General features: G+C 42.7%; 1 protein-coding gene across 4 annotated transcripts in view; it reads left to right on the top strand.

Moving 5' to 3' along the window:
• Window positions 1-9,608: 9,608 nt before the first annotated feature.
• The window catches only part of DDX1 (DEAD-box helicase 1), a 37,310-nt gene continuing 27,596 nt past the window's right edge, over window positions 9,609-19,322 (top strand). The window contains exons 1-7 of one of the 4 annotated variants that reach the window (XM_032653002.1): window positions 9,609-9,812; window positions 12,821-12,872; window positions 13,181-13,244; window positions 14,246-14,275; window positions 15,251-15,347; window positions 17,413-17,460; window positions 19,118-19,201. In XM_032653002.1, coding sequence (XP_032508893.1) covers window positions 9,797-9,812; window positions 12,821-12,872; window positions 13,181-13,244; window positions 14,246-14,275; window positions 15,251-15,347; window positions 17,413-17,460; window positions 19,118-19,201 — 391 coding nt within the window. In that variant the 5' untranslated portion in view covers window positions 9,609-9,796. Of the gene's footprint in view, window positions 9,907-12,820; window positions 12,873-13,180; window positions 13,245-14,245; window positions 14,276-15,250; window positions 15,348-17,412; window positions 17,461-19,117; window positions 19,202-19,322 lie in introns of all 4 variants that reach the window. The other 3 variants (XM_032653006.1, XM_032653003.1, XM_032653004.1) reach the window with 3 other exon arrangements.

Below are 19,322 nucleotides of genomic sequence, written 5' to 3' on the forward strand. Positions count from 1 at the left end.
CACACGACAGTTAGCTTCATTTCCTGCCCTTTTTAAAATCCCTTTATCGTGCAACATAAGATGTATTTATTTTATGTCATAATATTTAAGTATTGATAATCTTGCATCATGGTATTCAAGTTACAAGGTATCAACAAGAGTAAACAGCATGCAAGGGTGTTGCCTCCTCCCCTGGAGAAAGGGTTAGTGAGTTCTCAGTTGTACACAGGATAGCTGTGTCATGTTAGGCAGAAGTATGACCTCGTTATTATCTTTATTTTGAGATTAAGGGTGGTTTAAGGAGATGCCAAGTTGACAAGGGGTGGACTTGTGATGGTTAATTTTATGTGTTAACTTGTCTGGGTAAAGTTGGGCCTCATCCAATCATTTGAAGGCCTTGATAGAACAAAAGGCTGGCCTCCAACAAGCAAGAGGAGGCTGCCATCAGACAGCCTTCGGACTTGAACTGCATTATCAGCAACTCCTGGTTCTCCAGTCCGACAGCCCACCCTGTAGATTCTGACCTTGTCAACCTCCATAATGGCATGAGCCAATTTCTTAAAATAAATCTCTTTCTCTACACGTACACATCCTATTGGTTTTGTTCCTCTGGAGAACTGTGCCTAATACATGGCCACGCCAATTTATCCCCTGCCCCACATGCTTTTCTTACAATGAAATGTGGACATTACCCCTTTAAACGGTGGAATCTATGGTCCCCTTTAACCTAGCCGACCTTTGTAACTGCCTCAGTTAGTAGAAAGAGGAGGAAGTGACACTGCTTGACCTCTGAAGCTTGGTCATTAAAGACCACAGGGTCCTTGGGATGCTGCTTTTGGAATACAACCACCATGCTGTGAGAAAGCCCAGGCCACACGGAGAGGCCACAGCTGGCCAACAGCCCCAGCTAGGGTTTCTGTGTCATGAGCATCAGTGCGCCACGTGAGTGAAGGAACCTTCAAATGATTCTAACCTCTAGCCTTCAAGTCTTTCAGCTGAGGTGTTAGTTACTGAGGAACAGAGATAAGCCCTTCCTGCTGTGCCCTGTGCAGGGTCCTCACTCCCAGAATCTACGAGCATAATAAATGAAGCTTTTATGCCACTACATTTTGAGGTAATTTTTTATGCAGTCATAGTAACTGGAACATCACTGTTCAGAGAGACACTTGAAGCAGCCTTTACGAGTTCCCAGTCTTGCTATTGTAACATCAGGGGAAACTATATGACCAGGCAGAATACATTTCCACCATATTCAGGATTATTTTCTCCAGGCATTTTGAAGAATTCTTTTTTTTTATGTTGATATCTTTGATTAATTTATTCAGTAAATGTTTACAGAATCCCTCTTTGTACTAGGTGCTACATTAGGGGATTAGGAGATCACTTGTGTTTGCTTTCATGTTGCTTATGAGCTATATGTGCTATGTTGCTTATGAGCTATATCTGAAAGGATTAAGGAAGATCTATATGAGTGACTATAACACAAAACATGGCAATTTGGGATCATAATATAACAGAGACCATACAAAGATTGAGGGAAAATGGATGGTATTGATTCCCTAAAGGAAACTGCTTTCTACCCAGACTGTAAATTTCTTTCTAAGGGTTCTGAGCATGTAGAAGGGATTGGGGAGAGCAAATGTGTCGCATAAGTTCTGTGCATGTTTTCATTTCAACCTCGGCTAAATAAACTCAAATTGAAAATTTTCCTATAGGTCTTTGTATTAAGAGAACCTGAAAATCGAAGAGGATATTCTTTTCAAATGTAGTTTTGTAAAATACAAAAAATTGGAGCAAATAATTTTTCTGATGGCCCTCTTTTTTCTGTTATGACTTCACAAAAGGATACAGAGCTGCAACAAAAGGAACTCAAAGCACATGCCTCAGAGCAATTAAATAGCCTGTTATATAATCTCTCTCAAATATGAGCTATTTTCAATACACTCTGGATGCTGTCCTATCTATCTATAATCTATCAATCATTTAGCTATATGCCTGATGTACCTGGAGTATGAACAGCAAAGCTGTCATTACTGTGAGGATTTGGAGAATGGACTTTGCCCGGAATGTCTCTTACCCATCAACATGGACTTTGCCCACCGGAGTAACATATATGTAAAACCTATATTTGCCTTGGAAAAAAGATCTTTGGATTTTCCCTGGCAATTGCATAATTGTTATTTGAACTTCATAATTCTATTATGAAGGCAACTGAAAAAAATATGTCAGGCTTATGATAATGACTGATTGTTTCAGCTATTAAGAACAAACAAACAGAAATACAAAACCAGAGCTCCAGACCAAAATCTTCCGTTTGGCCCTGTGGAACATTGAATTCCACAGGAAGATGGATTTATCTTCTCCCTGAGTCTGTCAATATGAATAAATCATTTTGAAGAATTCTTTTTTTTTTTTTTTTTGCTGTACACGGGCCTCTCACTGCCGTGGCCTCTCCCGTTGCGGAGCACAGGCTCCGGACGCACAGGCTCAGCGGCCATGGCTCACGGGCCCAGCTGCTCCGCGGCATGTGGGATCTTCCCGGACCGGGGCACGAACCCATGTCCCCTGCATTGGCAGGCAGACTCTCAACCACTGCGCCACCAGGGAAACCTTTGAAGAATTCTTGACCACCCTTTTTATCAACCCCCTCCTTCTTTAAATATAGCAAGTGGTCTTGTTTCAGTCTGCTTCAGATAAAATTCACAGACCTTGGGGATTTCCCTGGTGGTCCAGTGGTTAGAACTCATCATTCTCACTGCAGAGAACCCAGGTTTGATCCCTGGTCTGGGAACTAAAATCTGATAAGCCGCGTGGTGTGGCCAAAAAAAGTAAAGAAAAGGGCTTCCCTGGTGGCGCAGTGGTTGAGAGTCCGCCTGCCGATGCAGGGGACAAGGGTTCGTGCCCCGGTCCGGGAAGATCCCACATGCCGTGGAGCGGCTGGGCCCGTGAGCCATGGCCGCTGAGCCTGCACGTCCGGAGCCTGTGCCCCGCAACGGGAGAGGCCACAACAGTGAGAGGCCCGCGTACCACAAAAAAAAAAAGTAAAGAAAAAAAAATCACAGACCTTGTTAACAAGTGATCAGTTTCACAGATAGGAAGGAAGTACAGTGAAACAAGGACCCGGGGAGAGTAAGCCTGCACCCTGGGTGCAGGTGCAAAATATGTCTCTTTTGCAAGTAATGGAACTCAGGGGTCCTGGCAGATTCTGGGCAGCTGGATTCAGGACATCTGTCTGGTGCAGAGTCTGTTCTCCAACAACGACAACCTCCAGGCCGTGTTCTCCTGCTCAGACTCTAAGTGTGGAGCCATTTCCCCATGAGCCATTGGCGTCAGTGGCAGGAGCTGATCAGCACAGAAGCTGGCGGGCAGGGCGTCGGAGTGGTGTTCATGCCTGCGGTCCACTCAGCACCCAGCCATAAATCGTGTCCCTGCCTGGCTTGCTTATAACGAGACGACGCAGTTAGTAAGATCTCTTTTTCTGTGTTACAGCCCCTCTGAAACTCATCCGAGTTGTCCTTTGTTTTCTGCTTCCCATATATCTGGAGTGATGGACTTTATGGTCACTTCTTCAGGGGATAGAGAATTATAGATCTCTGGATTTATGTCCATTTGCTGGGCTCTCTCTGGTCCCTGTACCATAAGGTGAACACTGGGGCAGCGAGAATGGTGTTGCATTCTAATAGATCTGGACCCATTTCTGACAGCTTATTTTGACAAAAGCATAAAATTCAATGATTGTTGCTCAGCTCAGAAGCTGTAGGAGATTCAGAGGGAAAAAAGAGGATGTTTAAACATGAGCCTTCGCTGTCTCCAGACTGCTTTCTGAGTCAGGTAAAGTGTGAAAAACAGGGTAGGCTAAGCCAACAAACTTAAGGACAACAATGGCAGGTCCGGAAGGAACATGATTTACCCCAGAGGATGAACAAGCTTTTTCCTGGTGTTGAGGGATTGCCACCTGCTACTTGAACAAATAAGAGGTTTGTTAGGGAAGCAGGGGGGTGTGGAAGGCAGCCTCTAAGCTGGTCCCTAAATGCCTCTGTGTGTGTCTCATGCCTGTGAACAGGACTCTGTGACCAATGAGATATGGCAGAAGTGGCAGTGTGACTTTGATGGCTAGGCTGTAAGAGATATCACCCGCTCTGCTTTGTTTACTAGGATCGCTGGTTTCGGTGGCAAAGGGGGGTGGTGTAGGGGGCGCCAGCAACCATCTCATGAGAACATTCAAACTGCCCTGGAAGAGGTCCAAGTGGAGGACAGAGGCCTCCTGCTAATTGCCACGCAGTCATAAGAGCCAGTGACTTTTACAAGCTGATCTTTCCCCGCCCCCACCCCGCCCCTGCCCCTAGACTTCAGATGATTGCAAACCTGGCTAGCGGCTTGACTACAACAGCAAGAATGGCTCTGAGTGGACACGCCCAGCCAAGCTGCTCCTGCATTCCTGCTCCACAGAAGTGAGCGATAATAAATGTTCACTGTTTTAAGTCACTACATTTTGGGGTCACTGTTCTATAGCAATAGATAACTAATGGGGGGTATATAAATTAGGATTAGGTTTGGTCATTTGGGAGAGAAAACCCAAAACAAAGAAGATAGATGTTTATTTCTCTCTCATGTAAGAAATCTAGAGTCACAATTCTGGCTGGTATGGTGTCTCTTGGTGCTAGGGACTCAAGCTACTTCTCTCGTACTGTTCTGCCATCCTCAGTACACGGCTTTCTTCTCATGGTCCAATATGGCTGCTCAAACCCCAGCCATTGCATCCCTGTTCCAGCAAGAGCAAGAAGGATGCACCAACTCCATTAAGGGCACTTCTCTTTATATGCCACTGGCCAGAACACAGGCATACGGCCCCGCTACCAGGGGGGTTAGGAAGTGGAGTCTTTATTCTGGGAAGCCATACATCTGGCTTAAAGTCAGAAATTTAAGGAAAAAGAGAAATAAACATCGGGGCAAACTAGCAGTATCTGTTAGCCAGGGATTGGCAAAGAGCAGGATTTGCTGCAAGTTGCTAGCTTAGCTGAATCGGAATAATAATTAGGAATTTGCCAAGAAGAGAGGCGTGGTATACTACAGATGGCAGCACACTCTTTGCCATTCCTTGCATCAGGAGGTAGAGCCTGTTTCCGCTCCTCATGAATCTGGGCTGTGCTGATCATGTGACTTGTACTGACCAGTAAAATCTGGCAGAAGCGACACTGGGCTACTTCCACAGCTGACTTGAGATGTGCAGCCTCGGCTTTCTATTTTGGGGCCCTATCCTCTTGAAACCCAGCTACCATGTAGGAAGTCTGTCTTCCTTGGGATTAATCTTGCTGTGAGAAGGTCCAGGTTGGCCATGTGGAGAGAGCCCAAATTCCAGGCTCACAGAATCATGACCAATAAATCGGTCGTTGTATTCATTTGGGGGTATTACTCAGCAATAGATAAGTGAAACTAACAGGGGAAGGCTATTCTGGGGAGAGGAAACAGCATTGGAAATACACAGTGGTGAGAGGCAACCTGCCGTATGCAAGGAATTCTAATATTCTTTTTTTTTGGCCGTGCTGCACAGCACCCCAACCAGGGATCGAACACGTGCCCCCTGAAGTGGAAGCACGGAATCCTAACCACTCATCTGCCAGGGAATCCCCAAGGAATTCTATATAGTTTGACATGCTGGAGGGTAAAATGACCCCAAGGGTACATGCTGGCAGGAAGCAGGAGGCTAGACTTGGAGGGTCTGGTGTGTGCCGTCCGGAGGAAGATGGAACCAGGAGTCTTACCCACCAAGAGCTGTATCAAAGTGGAGAGGGTGTCCTGATGGAAGGTTGGCCACATCTGCTCACAGCAGGATTCAAGATCCAGAGCAGGTGAGGCCAAGTTCTCTGTTCTCCTAAGACATAGATCTGAGGGCAAACTTCCTGGGGAGCCTTTGAGGAGGGATAAGTTGCAGTTATCTGTGTGGCATGATGAGTGGGTTTGTATTATGTATTGTGAGGAAGGATTTGTGGGGAGCTATGTAATGAAGATATTGCATTTTCTAATTGACTTCTTTTACATTAAAACAACTCTCTCTTGCTGCTTCCCTCTTGGTGGTGGCTGGATCCTTAGGAGCTAGGAACGGAGGGCCCAGAAGGAGCCGGGATAGGGACTGGGGAGTGTGGCTGGGTGCCAATGAAAGGACAAAGTAAACAACCTGATTTGAATTATATTCCCTAGGTTGGGTTCAGGCTCACTTCCTCCATTACATACGGCACATTTCATCTTCATTTTTGGTTGTGAGGAAATGACCATATATTCAAGGGCTGTTTTAGTTTTTTAATTCAAGTGATTTTTTTTTTTGGCCACACCACTTGGCATGTGGGATCTTAGTTCCCTGCCCAGGGATCGAATCTGTGCCCCCTGCAGTGGAAGCATGGCATCCTAACCACTGGACCGCCATTCCTCAAGGGTTGTTTTTGAGGTGCCTTCATGACTCAAGCCAAGGTCGCCTCCATCTTGGAGCCACGATAGGTTTCTTATTGCTCTATTCTAGAACATTTGAAAAAATTTTCGGAGTGATTCATTACACAAAATCTATACTGATGAATGTCTCATCTCCTTTCTTTTCTGTACCTGTTGGGTATGTGTTCGGTGGTGAGCCAGAGAGAATTAACAGTGGCTCAACTACGTAATGCATTCTCCAGCCACAAGAGCTCTTGAGGCAGACAGAGCTGGGCTGGTAGCTCACCACCATCATCAAGGATCCAATCTCCTCCTATTTCCTGCTTCAACAGCCTTAGCATGAAGCTTTCATCTTCAAGGCTCATCACTGCCTTTCCAGGTACCATGCCTATATTCCAGAGCACAAAGGGTATCTTCCAGTCAGATCTTTCCTTTTTTTTTTTTTTTCTTTAAGGAAATCCTCTCTATACTCTCAAGGGCCTGGGTATCTCAAGGACCTATTTCGTAGGCCTGACTTTGTAGCTGCAAATCCATCTGGTCTGCAGTGGCCTAGTAAGTACAGCTTACTTGAAAATTCAACACATAACACAATCTCTCTGGGTGTATGGATAATACAGCAAAATTCCACCATATGTGATTGGCTATGGGTCCAAAAGGTCCAATTACCCAACCCAATAAGATGCTGGGTTATTGTGAGGTTATAGAAGTAAATGTCCAGGGAAAATTTGTGCCAGCTGGGAGTTTTACGTCCCTTTCAACCTTTACCGGGATCAACTGCAGTTTGGCGCCACCTAGTGGTGGTTGTCTTCCTACCTAATGATTTATGTAGGTGGGTTTCTGGAGCCAGGCGAGGATTACAGGACTGTCTCCCTGTATAGTATGTGCCCATTTAATCAGCCTGTTTTGGGCAGAGTGGACCAGCAGGATACTGGACTGGGGACTCCCATCATTTATCTCTTGGTTGGATGAAGGGGTTGCCTGCCACTTCTTTGCTTGGCCTTGTCCTACCTGCCAAAGAGGGGAGCCAATCACATTATATCCCAATTCACATTATTGAAGGTATTATTATATCTCTCTCGTATTATATTTACTAAATAAGCTAAACTTGATAGGGAATGAGCAGAAAACATTATCTGTTACCTTGAAACCCTCTCTAGAGACTATTTCTTCCTCTGACCTAGATGGAGTCTCCAGCCTCTTCCACAGTTTTTCTGGTCACTCCCAGGTAACGAAATGTTGCCGGGCTATCTTCATCACAATTATAGTCTCATTTCTGTAATTAAACTATTGGGTCCAGTGTCATGATCATGACTCACAACTTTAACCAAAATGACAGCAGCTTCCTCCCTCCCCAGTTTAGCAATGTGGTGAAGGATGCAGTCCATCTCTTTTCTGCTCTCCCCTCTACCATTAGCTGTTGTTTCTGACCCTTGGGTAGCGGTAAAATCTGGACACGGAGGAGACCCACCTTTATTTGGCTGGTGCCTTTGTGATCTGAATCTGGCGCTCTCTGGCTCAATAATGCCCAAGGTCGATTTGTTTTTAGATCAGGGGTACTTTTTGTTGGTTTCTTGGAGATTCTTCTGCTGGTATCCTCCAAATGCAACTTCCACGAAGCAGGTGATGTCTGTCCTCTGGTTAAAAGGTATGAATAAAACAGGGTCCTTTGGGGGTCTGTCTGCTGCATCATTTAGCTTCTCCAGGCAGCTTTCTTGGGCACATTCCCCCCCCCCTTTTTTTTTTTTTTTGGCTGCGTGGTATGTGGGATCCCGACTAGGGATCGAACCTGCGCCCCCTGCATTGGAAGTGTAGAGTCTTAACCGCTGGACCACCAGGGAAGTCCTGGGCATGTTCCCTTTGAAGAGAGCTTCAAGTCCACTCTCCACAGGTCCAGTCAGCCCTGGGTTTCCCCACAGTTGTTGGAAGAGTGGTCTGCTCCTACAGCTGGCTTCTCTTCCCTCTGGCTCTTTTCCTGCCCTGCTGCCTTGGGGCCTTCTAGTCACAGTTTCTCACAGCATGCCTTTTGCTTCCCAAACTCCTGAGATCAAGAGTCCCCTGGAAAACGCTTTGTCCCTTGAGAGAGGAAAAATATGGCGTACGTGGCATCTATTCAGAACTGCTACATTGCCTAACTCTCAGGGGGTATCACATATAAATTTATACAAAATATAATGAGAATATAGACTATAATGTGAATGGTGCCCCCTGGAGGTGCGAAGCTGCAGGCAGGCCTGACTGTCCTTGTTGGAACTTTAGGTGAATCCTATTACATGTAATAGTATAATAATAGAGCTAACACATATATTGTTACCACGTGCTGTGCACTGTTGCAGGTGCTTTACCTATTTTATTCAAGCCTCATACCAATCCTTCAAGATAGGTACTATTATTCATGGTTATTTCACAAATGAGTGAACTGAAGGCCAGGCTTGTTCAAGGTTACACAGCTAGCAAATGGCAGGGCTAGAATTCAAACGCAGGGAGTATGGCTCCAAAAGTTGTAGTTCTAAGTCCATCTAAAACATCTTGCCTGAGGGTTTGACTTTTCTCATGTCATTCTGGGGCAGGCTACACATTAGGTACAGCATGGACCCTGAAGTTAGGTGGATGTGGCTCAGATACCACGCTGCCATTCAGTAGCTATATGGCTTTAGATAAGTTACTTAATTTTCCTGAAACTTAGTATCTTCGTCTAAAGATGCTAATACAAGCTGACAGAGTTGTTGGCAGGATTAAACATTCGTTTACTTTTCCTAGCTCTCTGCAAAGAGAAGAGTCAAACGGTAAGGACGTCAAATAAATGTGAAATTATCAATAATCCATCAAACACCGGGGAAGGGAGGTTGGGAGACCGAAATCAGTCAAAAGTATTTAGTAAATGACTGTTGGGTGCCAGGTGCTCACTAGCGCTGGTTTTCTGGGCGATGAATTCGGTACGTTCTCTCCAGGTGATTCACACAGCACAAAGCCCTGCTCATCTTTGAGAGGCTGCAGGGTCTGAGTGAGGCAGGAGAGATGGCACAGTTTTGCTGTCAGCTCATCCTGGGCCATTGTGTGACCCTCATCAGGTAACGTCTGCTTCCTTGCATGTGCAAAAGTGCTCCTGATGACACATAGCGTGCTCTACATAAAAGGTAACTCTGAGTACGTCTAATGATGACGTGTCCTGCCTACTTAGGAAAAGCAAGGGGCAGCTGAACTGGGTTCGCGCCGAGGAGTCCGCGGCGGGTCTTTTCTTTGGTCGGAACAGTTCTTTTGGAGCTGGGTCCTTGCCGGGACTTGGAAAGCAGCACACTCGGGCCGGGGGAGGGGGCCGGAAGCGCCGGCCGCTACCGCGCCGCGTGTCCTTTCGGAGGGAGGGAGCGCGAGCTGAGTAGCGGAGGACTGGGCGAAGATGGCGGCTTTCTCCGGTGCGTCTGCGGAGCTGGGGCTAGAGCGGGCGGCCCGATGCACGCCTCGGCCCTGGGCCGGCTGGAGGGGAGCCTTTGGGGCAGGGGCGCACAGGTGCCGCGCGGGACAGGAGGGAGCTGTCCAAAGCTGTCCCCTCGGTCCCAGCACTGCGGGCGGATCAGTGGCGGTGCGAGAGGCCCGATCGGTGCCCGATCGGTGTTGCAGGGAGAGCCTTTCCCTCCAGGTGCTGGCCGGGCCGGGCCGGGCCTCCCCGTGCTCGCTCTCTTCTTTCTCTCCTTACGGCCTCCCTGCCGGGACACCCGGGGCTGCGAGAACGATGCGGCGGCGTTGCTGCGGCCGCTCTCGGAGCCCCGGCCTCTTGCTCTTTGACGTGGCAGTGGTGCTCAGGAACCCTTTTCTGTCCGCGCCCGATAGGGGCTTGGCCTGGCCGAGAAGCAGCAGGGCGCGGGGAGGGGTCCGTTGGAAATGACCATCCTGCATCTAGTTTTTTTCAGGCCCTTCCAAAACTAAAAGTTCCAGGCACAAACCTGATATTTATTTGTGGTTAAGCTCTATTATATCAACAGTAACGTTGAATATCTAAGCTAAAGGGAAAGCATTTTCGTCTGCGTACACACCAGCTCATCACAGATTTTGAAAATCGTTGTTTATTTGCTGCTGATGCCCTCCTTTATTTCAAACAGGAATTTTAGGTGGCGTACCTAACCCGACAGTTGTTTTTCTCTTTTCCTTTATCATCCTTCCTTTATACATCCACAGTTTTACAAGTTTCAGTAAGCCTTATAGACTAAAAGTCGTACGTATGTTATATAGCAATAAATGTATCAACTTAGGCCTACTATCTTTTAATATTGTTAATCTATTAAGATGACTTCAGATATAACAGAGTATTGTACTTTCTTCATTTTTCTCCTATTAGAACATTAGGAATTCCAAGTTTTTAGTCGTGAGAGAGGATTTCCGATTGTTTTAGTTGCATTTCATAATAGGCAAGGGGAAATCTGCTCAGCCTGGGAGCTGTTTTTGTTTCCCCAGCTCTCTCCTCAAACAAGATTTCAGAGCCAAGGTGTGTAGAGCAGTTCCAGGTTGTCATTTTATAGGTTCACTTCTTTGCGAGTCGTGCATGGATTTCAGGAATATTAGAGTAAAGGACTAGAAGAGTCTGTGATGTGAAATAAAGACAAAAGTGGAATTAAAGAGCATGAATATTCCTATTTTTCTTCTGAGCGTTAAAAATTTTCTGTTTAAAGAAAACATGGTTTCAAAGCAAACCTGCAGAAAACATGACCAGAATGGAACAAGAAATTGCCTGGAATTTGCTGAAAGCTGTCTGTGGTTGCTGCTTGCAATATAATGTTTCACAAGCAGCTTCAGCTTGCAGTATTCTGTATGAAGCAAATTGAAGACCATCGCTCCCTTTTTTTAAGCAATTTGCGTTGTAGGAGAGAGAATACACCTAGACTCTAATGGGGGCAATTTTTAAAAAGGTCAGCTTGGACATACAACTTTTGATCTTGAGTAGTTTTGCAATCTGGATTTTTCTGAAGAGATTTAGGGGTAGGAGAGCCTGCCTTTCTGAAAAAGATTTTTACCCTTTCCCATGTCATCAATGTTTATATTAACTAGTTTACTATACAAAATGTTAGTGTTGTATCTATTGTTAATTGCTAGTATGTCTTCTCACCTGATACAAAGATTTTTGCCCTTTCCCATGTCATCAATGTTTATATTAACTAGTTTACTATACAAAGTGTTAGTGTTGTATCTATCGTTAATTGCTAGTATGTGTCTTCTCATCTGATACAAAGAAAAAGCTACTGTTGCAGTGGATTGTAGCTTTTTGTGTTTTTTTTTTTTTGCGGTACGCGGGCCTCTCACTGTTGTGGCCTCTCCCGTTGCGGAGCGCAGGCTCCGGACGCGCAGGCTCCGGACGCGCAGGCTCGGCGGCCATGGCTCCCGGGCCCAGCCGCTCCGCGGCATGTGGGATCTTCCCGTATCGGGGCATGAAACCGCATCCCCTGCATCGGCAGGCGGACTCTCAACCACTGCGCCACCGGAGAAGCCCAGATTGTAATTTTATTTTATGCCTTTTCACAAATGATTACAAGAAATACAAAATTTCCAAATAGCTTATCTCTGGGGCTTGGGTATATTTGAGTGTTGTTCATTTTTTAATAGAAATATATACTTTTGTAAAGATAACAATAATAAAAGCTGCATTTTAAAAATGCAGGCTTAAAAGAAAGATCACTTGTTTGGAAAGGAGATTTAAGTAATACAACTCACTATTCCATGTATACCCTCTACAGTTCATTCGAGAAGTGATAAAATTTCAAAATCCAATCAGAAATAACCCAATGTATTCATTTAGGATTCACTTTGATGTAAATTACTTAAATATGTGAACAATTGAGAACAGAGTAGTTCTTCAGCTGACATTTCCAGTTAACCCAAGTCCTCACCAGCAGCCCCTCCCTTTTCAGTTGACCAGAGTTTTGATTATGACTGCCTGTAAATGTGGGCTCTCCTTACTTGCCTCTTCATTTTTCTCAGATCGCTGAGGGTATTCACATGGTCCTCAAAGAGGCAAGGCACATGATTTCCACATTATCTCTAGGTGAAACAACCATGGTACTGGTCTAGAACTTTCCAACTCTGGCAGATTTTTCACCAGTCATAGGGAGGAAACGCTCACTGGTGGATACTATGTACTGAGCGATGACTATGTGCCGGATGCGTGCATATGATTATCTGTAATCGTCCCATATCCTACAACATACACAATATTAGCTCCATTTTGTGTGGCGAGATAGGTTTATAGCTTGCCCGAGGTCACATTGCTAGTGAGAGCTTGAATTTGAACTCAAGTCTTTCTCCAAAATTTATACTCAACAGATACTATGTAACTGAGCTATGCTTCAAACCTGTTTCCCCATTGAACAGTAATTTTAAGAGCAATATGATTTAAGTTTAGTCTGTAGTTTTTAAAATTAATTTTTGTTTGCAGAGATGGGTGTTATGCCTGAAATTGCTCAAGCTGTGGAGGAGATGGATTGGCTGTAAGTACCTCCATCTTGAAAAGCTTAAATGTACCTGTGACAACAATGGTTTTCAATTTAAATAGTGGTTAGTGTTTTTATCAAATATTTTTGGGCCCAGTTGGGTAAGTGAAATTCAGTTTTTTCCTGTGATTCTTTAAATCATAGAGTTTCCTTTCTAAACGTTGATATATTTTTAGCTGAAAAAGATTGGTAGTGTTTACCAAATAAAATTCTCTTTTAGGTTTATAGTTTAACATGACTTAATTAGCTTAGGTGATTTTTTTTTTTAATTAACTAAAATTCTTCAAAATATGATTCTTTTTTAGTCTCCCAACTGATATCCAGGCTGAGTCCATCCCACTGATCCTAGGAGGAGGTGATGTCCTTATGGTATGTTTAAATGTGGTGAGGTCATTGGAAGCTGGGGAAACACAATTCTGGGGCTGTTATGACCCACTTTATGAACTCCATAGGCTTAAAAATGGTATTTTCACCAAATTAATTTTATTTATTCACAAACATTTAAGCTACCTATGCTGCATTCAAAGTAATTAGGTAGAAGTTGTGGGGAACACAAAGGTGAATAAAATGCAGTCTTTGCCCTTCAGAAGCTTCAACCCTGTAGCACAGTAAGACATGTACATGGATGAATGTCATACGAGGGAAAATGTGGCACCTGCCTGAGAGGTGCAAAGTATGAAAAGATTCAAGTGGGGTCCAGTTACCCTTCTGCTTGAGGAATCATAAAGGACTCTGCTTGGAAGTAGATTTTGGACAAGGGAAGATAAAGGAGAAGTGCTCTCTAGGTAGAGGGCACATCAACAAAAACCGTGAATAGGAGAGTGCAGGATATGATCCCAGAGTAATTCACTTCAATGGTAGCATAAAATACGTGTGTCTGGGGTGAAGAGTGTAACTTGAGATAAGATGAGAAGTATACAGTGGGTCAGATTATTTGTGCCCTTTCTTAAGTGTCATGCTAAAGAAGTTGGGTGTTTGTTGGCAGTGTGGATCATTGGAAATGTTTAACTAGGGATGTGTTGCACAGTTAGAATTGTGTTTTTATGAAGACTGCTTTGATAGCAGCTTGTAGTGTAGCTCTAAGACATGAGATACTGTTAGGATACTTTTATAATAATCTTGGTTAGAATAATAAGGGTTTAGATTTGAATGGTAGCAGTGGGAAAAGAAAAGGGAGAACAGATTCTTGAGGGAAGAATGGAAGAGGAGTGGCAAGATTGGCAATAAAGTTGAATGAGGAAATCTTGATAATCTGGAGACGCTGTGGAAATAAAGGTAGCTTGTGAATTGTTAAAGATTTCTACATGGTATCACATTAATTTGATTTCCTTAACTGACAACTTAAACTTTTTTTTTTCTTTTTCATTTAGGCTGCAGAAACAGGAAGTGGAAAAACTGGTGTAAGTAATAAACTTAAGTTGACTTTTTAAGAGTTGATTTTATTTTTCATGAATTTATTTTGTGTATTTATTTTTGGCCACTTTGGGTTTTCGTTGCTGCACGCGGGCTTTCTCTAGTTGCAGTGAGTGGGGGCTACTCTTTGTTGCGGTGCACGGGCTGCTCATTGCAGTGGCTTCTCTTGTCTGTGGAGCACGGGTTCTAGGTACGCGGGCTTCAGTAGTTGTGACACGCGGGCTTAGTAGTTGTGGCTCGCGGGCTGTAGAGCGCAGGCTCAGTAGTTGTGGCTCATGGGCTTAGTTGCTCTACAGCATGTGGGATCTTCCTGGACCAAGGCTCGAACCTGTGTCCCCTGCATTGGCAGGCGGATTCTTAAGCACTGCACCACCAGGGAAGCCAGTAAGAGTTGATTTTTAAAGCAACTTTGAACAGTGGTTTTTACTTTGAAGTATTTAATCAAGTATCCTCCTTCCAAAATGTAAAAAGTGGTTGCTTGCCACAGAGAACAATATTTTTGTTGCCAGCTCATTCTGAAATAAGATCTATAAGAGTATGGCTTTAGGAATATAGTTTAAAACTGGTCTTGGAGAAAGAGTTACAGTATCTTTAGTATTTATACTCACTTCTGAATTTTAATGCAGTGGCTCTAGTAATAAAGAAGTTGCAAATAGAGGTTGATCTCTTGTTGGCCTAGACTAGAGAAACGGTTTGTCGGAATAATATTTATCCTTTTTAGTTTAGTTCATTCTGTGGGTCCCGATTGTTTATTGTTTTGGGCTCTCAGCTGGTTCTTATTTCCTTCATTCGGTCAACTCTTGTTATCGTACTGGTATTTTGGGTTTGGGCAAATTGGAGCAGCGCTCAGGAATATGTGTCATTATTTAAGGTGCGTGCATGATTTTTTGTAATTTATATTGATTATTGAACTGTCACTGATATCTGAATGCTAATATAGAGAACTCTTGTTTATTTGCTAGGCTTTCAGTATTCCAGTTATCCAGATAGTTTATGAAACTCTGAAAGACCAACAAGAAGGCAAAAAAGGAAAAGCGACAATTAAAACTGGTGCTTCAGGTAATTTTTGCATATTATTAATTTCCTTTTGTATAAATTAGTAATTCTCATTCCTTGCATTTACAGATGTGAAGTTTTTTTTTTAATAAATTTATTTTATTTATTTATTTTTGGCTCCGTTGGGTCTTCGTTGCTGTGTGCGCGCTTCCTCTAGGTGTGGCGAGCTACTCTTTTGCTGCAGTGCGTGGGCTTCTCACTGCGGTGGCTTCTCTTGTTGCGGAGCATGAGCTCTAGGTGCGCAGGCTCAGTAGTTGTGGCTCAAGGGGTTAGTTGCTCCATTGCATGTGGGATCTTCCCGGACCAGGGCTTGAACCTGTGTCCCCTGCATTGGCAGGCGGATTCTTAACCACTGCACCACCAGGGAAGCCCCAGATGTGAAATTTGAGTGTGCATTTTTATTGTCAATATCCAGGGGATGGTATTGTCATTTGGTGCCCTGGAAACCAGGGATGCTAAATGTCATTTAGAGCATAAACACTGAAAGATTGTCCCTCCTAAGATACTAACAGTGTTGTCTTTGAGAAAACACTGGCATTTTAGAAATTATATTTAGTTATTTTAATGTTTTTCTTAGCCTGATAACTTTATGCATAATATTGAAGATAAATTGGTACAGTATTTTACAAAGGCATTAAGGAAAGATTTTACAAATAGTTGATAGAGTATAAACCCATGGTGGTAGGAAATATTGCCTTCTACAGGGAAAAGAGGCATGCATTTTCCTTTACCATAAGAAAGAAGGAGCCCAGGAGGCTGAAATGTAAAGTGTACATTTTGAAGTCAGTTTCTTATTTTCAGTCCTATCTCCATGGAGACTGGTCCTGTCTGTGCCATGAACTATCTTACATTAGTGTTCTCATCCTTAAATTTTGTTGCTTTTATTAAATGCTTTCTGAATTCCATCCTATCTTGAGTAATCTAGGGCTTTGTTAATTATTTTAAGTCACTTTTGTTTCATGATACAAAATAGGATTGTGACAAAATTGCAGGCTTAAGTGGAGTGAGCTGGCATATCAACGTTTTCTTCTCAGTAGTTGAAAGTAACAATGTTACATAGTTTGTAGAATCAACTCATTTATAAATGAATTGTGAGATAATGGATATGAACTATTTAGACTATTAGTCTGTTTAAAAATAGTCTCAGAATTTGTAGCAACTATAAACCATCATTTATCAGAGAGAGTGATGAAAGAGAAGGATCCTATCTGCTTCCACAGAAGGATAACCAGAATGGTTGCAGTTCCAAAAATCATGTCCTATTAGGAGTAAGGAAGCTAGATATTTAAACATGGAGAAACAAATAAAAAAGGGAGGTGGTATAATTGTTAAATCATTGTTGGGACCTGGAGAGAGAATAATTGTTCTAGAAAATACTGTTTAATTCCTAGTAGCTTGATTGAGCCCACAATGGATAGAGACCCTCAAGAGAACGTTACTTCTCCATCATTCCAGGTGTTTAAGCAGATGATAGATATCATTTGACCAGAAATAATCTAGAAAAGATTTCTACCTTGGGTGGAAATTGGGCTTGAAAACACATAGCATTCTCTTTAGCTATTGTGATTCTTTGCTTATCCAGACTGTTAAGATGTTGTAGAAAAGGAAAATGCTGATCCCATAAAAGTGAGGAGGAAAAGATTTTGTGACTTAGGAATTATTTAAAATAAAGGACTTGCTTTTCTTTTAATAATGATAAAGTGATAATTAGATTCTGATATGTTGGTGGGTTATTTTCGTTGTGATTGAAGTCACCAGAACTTCATTTTATTAATGCTTTCATAGTTATGACAAAGATCAGTGCCATCTAATAAAAAGGCACTGAAGCAAGTGAGCAGAAGAGGTTGCCCTGGATGGGCCAGTGACTATTATTTTTGGCTTGTTTCAGTTTTGCCTTTAATAAAAACAGCAGCAGTTTTAATTGTGCATTCCAAATAGTGTGTGAAACCATATTGGAACTAGAGGAGTTAAGATACCGTATAAAATATTAAATATTTGCTTTATTTTTTGTAGACTGTTTTAAATTATGTTTGTTTGGGGTTAACTTTTCTTGTTTTAATTCGCTTAGTGCTGAACAAATGGCAAATGAACCCATATGACAGAGGATCTGCTTTTGGTAAGTGGATAGATTTTAGCAGCACATTTGTGATTCAAAAACTTGTTTTTAATGCAATGTTGAGGAAAGATAAAGAATCCTTGTAAACTGGTAAGGGGTTCTTGTGTTGACAGCAGGTAAAGTGTCACCTGTTTTAGTAAGAAAGAGATAAGCAGGCAGGGGAAAATGGGCAAAGGATGTGCATAGGCAGTTCACAGGAGAACCAAATCCAAATGGCAGTAAACATACAAAGGTCAAGTTTACAGGTAACAGGGAAATGGAAATTAAAGTTACAGCGAATGTTGTTTTATACCCATCTGATTGGCAAGACTCCAAAAGGGTGATAACCAACTTACAAATTACTGCCTCTCTGGAAAGGAGTTTGGCGTTACCTGTTAATATTGAAAAAACATATATTCCTGGAAGGTCAAGCTCATTGGAATGAAAGTGCCAGTATGTAAGAATATACTTTCAAAGCTGTTTGATGCAACATTATCTGTAATGATAAAAACTGCCAGTAAAGTAAATGATACTGCTAGCATGGTAAACAAAGATTGGGGTGTATCCAAGGACTGTTGTATAGCTATTATGAAGAATAAGTCGGAACTGCAGAGTTGACCTGGAGGAATTTTCTCCAGGTGTCAATGAGTAAGAAAATCAGGATGCAGAGAAAGGTAAATGGGCCTTGAGGAATCATGACAGAAACAACCCCACACTGCTACTCTCTACCGTGTGATATCTAATTTATGTAAAAGTTTATATATGTATATATGCATGAAGCATTTTAAATAATTTTTATGATTTACCCTTGTCAGAGAACTTTTTTTTAAAAGTTCAGAGGTTTATATAATGTACCCATATGAATAAGAATTTATACTTTGAATAAATAATTGAATTTCTTATAAGTGAAGGGAAATGTGTGACGAGATGCTTTTTTAAAAAATTTCTTCTACATTCAGGTGGCGAATATGATTTGCAAGCCTGAATCAGGACGGAAGTTCTAGTTTCCAGTACAGACAAAAGCCAAATGCTTTACTTAACGCCAAAAAGCACCAATAAGCACTATGACTGACTATGATGTATAACATAGAACTTCATCTTTTAGAGCCCTAATATTAGGAAATAACAGCTACAGGCTTATTTGTTCAGGCTTTTCCTGCTTTCCCTTTATGGTTTCTGGATCCACGGATTAGGGAACAAGCCAGAGTTTCTGTTTTTCTTTTAGGGTAGCATTCACTCAAGCTCTAATTTCGGCATAAAATCAGAGCAACAAGTATTGATGAGTGGGTGCTGCGTCATCCTTAGTATCCATTTCTCTAAAGGACTCTAGAGAATAGTTGTCTAAACGTGTTGGTGATGCAGCTGCGGTAGTACAAGTCAGGTTAGGTGCTGTGTTGATGCCTTTTTAGAATTGTTGTGGTAAAATCCTGTCCTAGCCAACAGATAACAGTAGAGAAACTAGTCCTCAACGTAAGCCACAGCCCTCCAGGGGATGAATGAGGGCAGCTACTCACAGGGAAGACATTGCTATCCTTCAGGAATCAGCAAGTCTCAGTCCCTGGAACATTGCACCAAGTAATGAATTATCTTATTAGTGAGACTGAACGATACTTATTTCAGAATGCGTGATTTATGTAATCTGTATTGACATGGTTTTCTGTGTTTTTCTCAAATCCAGCAATTGGGTCAGATGGTCTTTGTTGTCAGAGCAGAGAAGTAAAGGAATGGCATGGATGTAGAGCTACTAAAGGATTAACGAAAGGTATTTAAAGAACATTTGTACTTGTCTGAACTTTTGGGGTGATGTATTAATACCTGAACTTTCTTTAAAGTAGCTTTGAATCGAGGATCTGAAAAGATTTTTAGTGTTACAGGAAGATCTA

The sequence above is a fragment of the Phocoena sinus genome, chromosome 13 (genome assembly GCF_008692025.1).
Source record: "Phocoena sinus isolate mPhoSin1 chromosome 13, mPhoSin1.pri, whole genome shotgun sequence".
Classification (NCBI taxonomy): Eukaryota; Metazoa; Chordata; class Mammalia; order Artiodactyla; family Phocoenidae; genus Phocoena; species Phocoena sinus.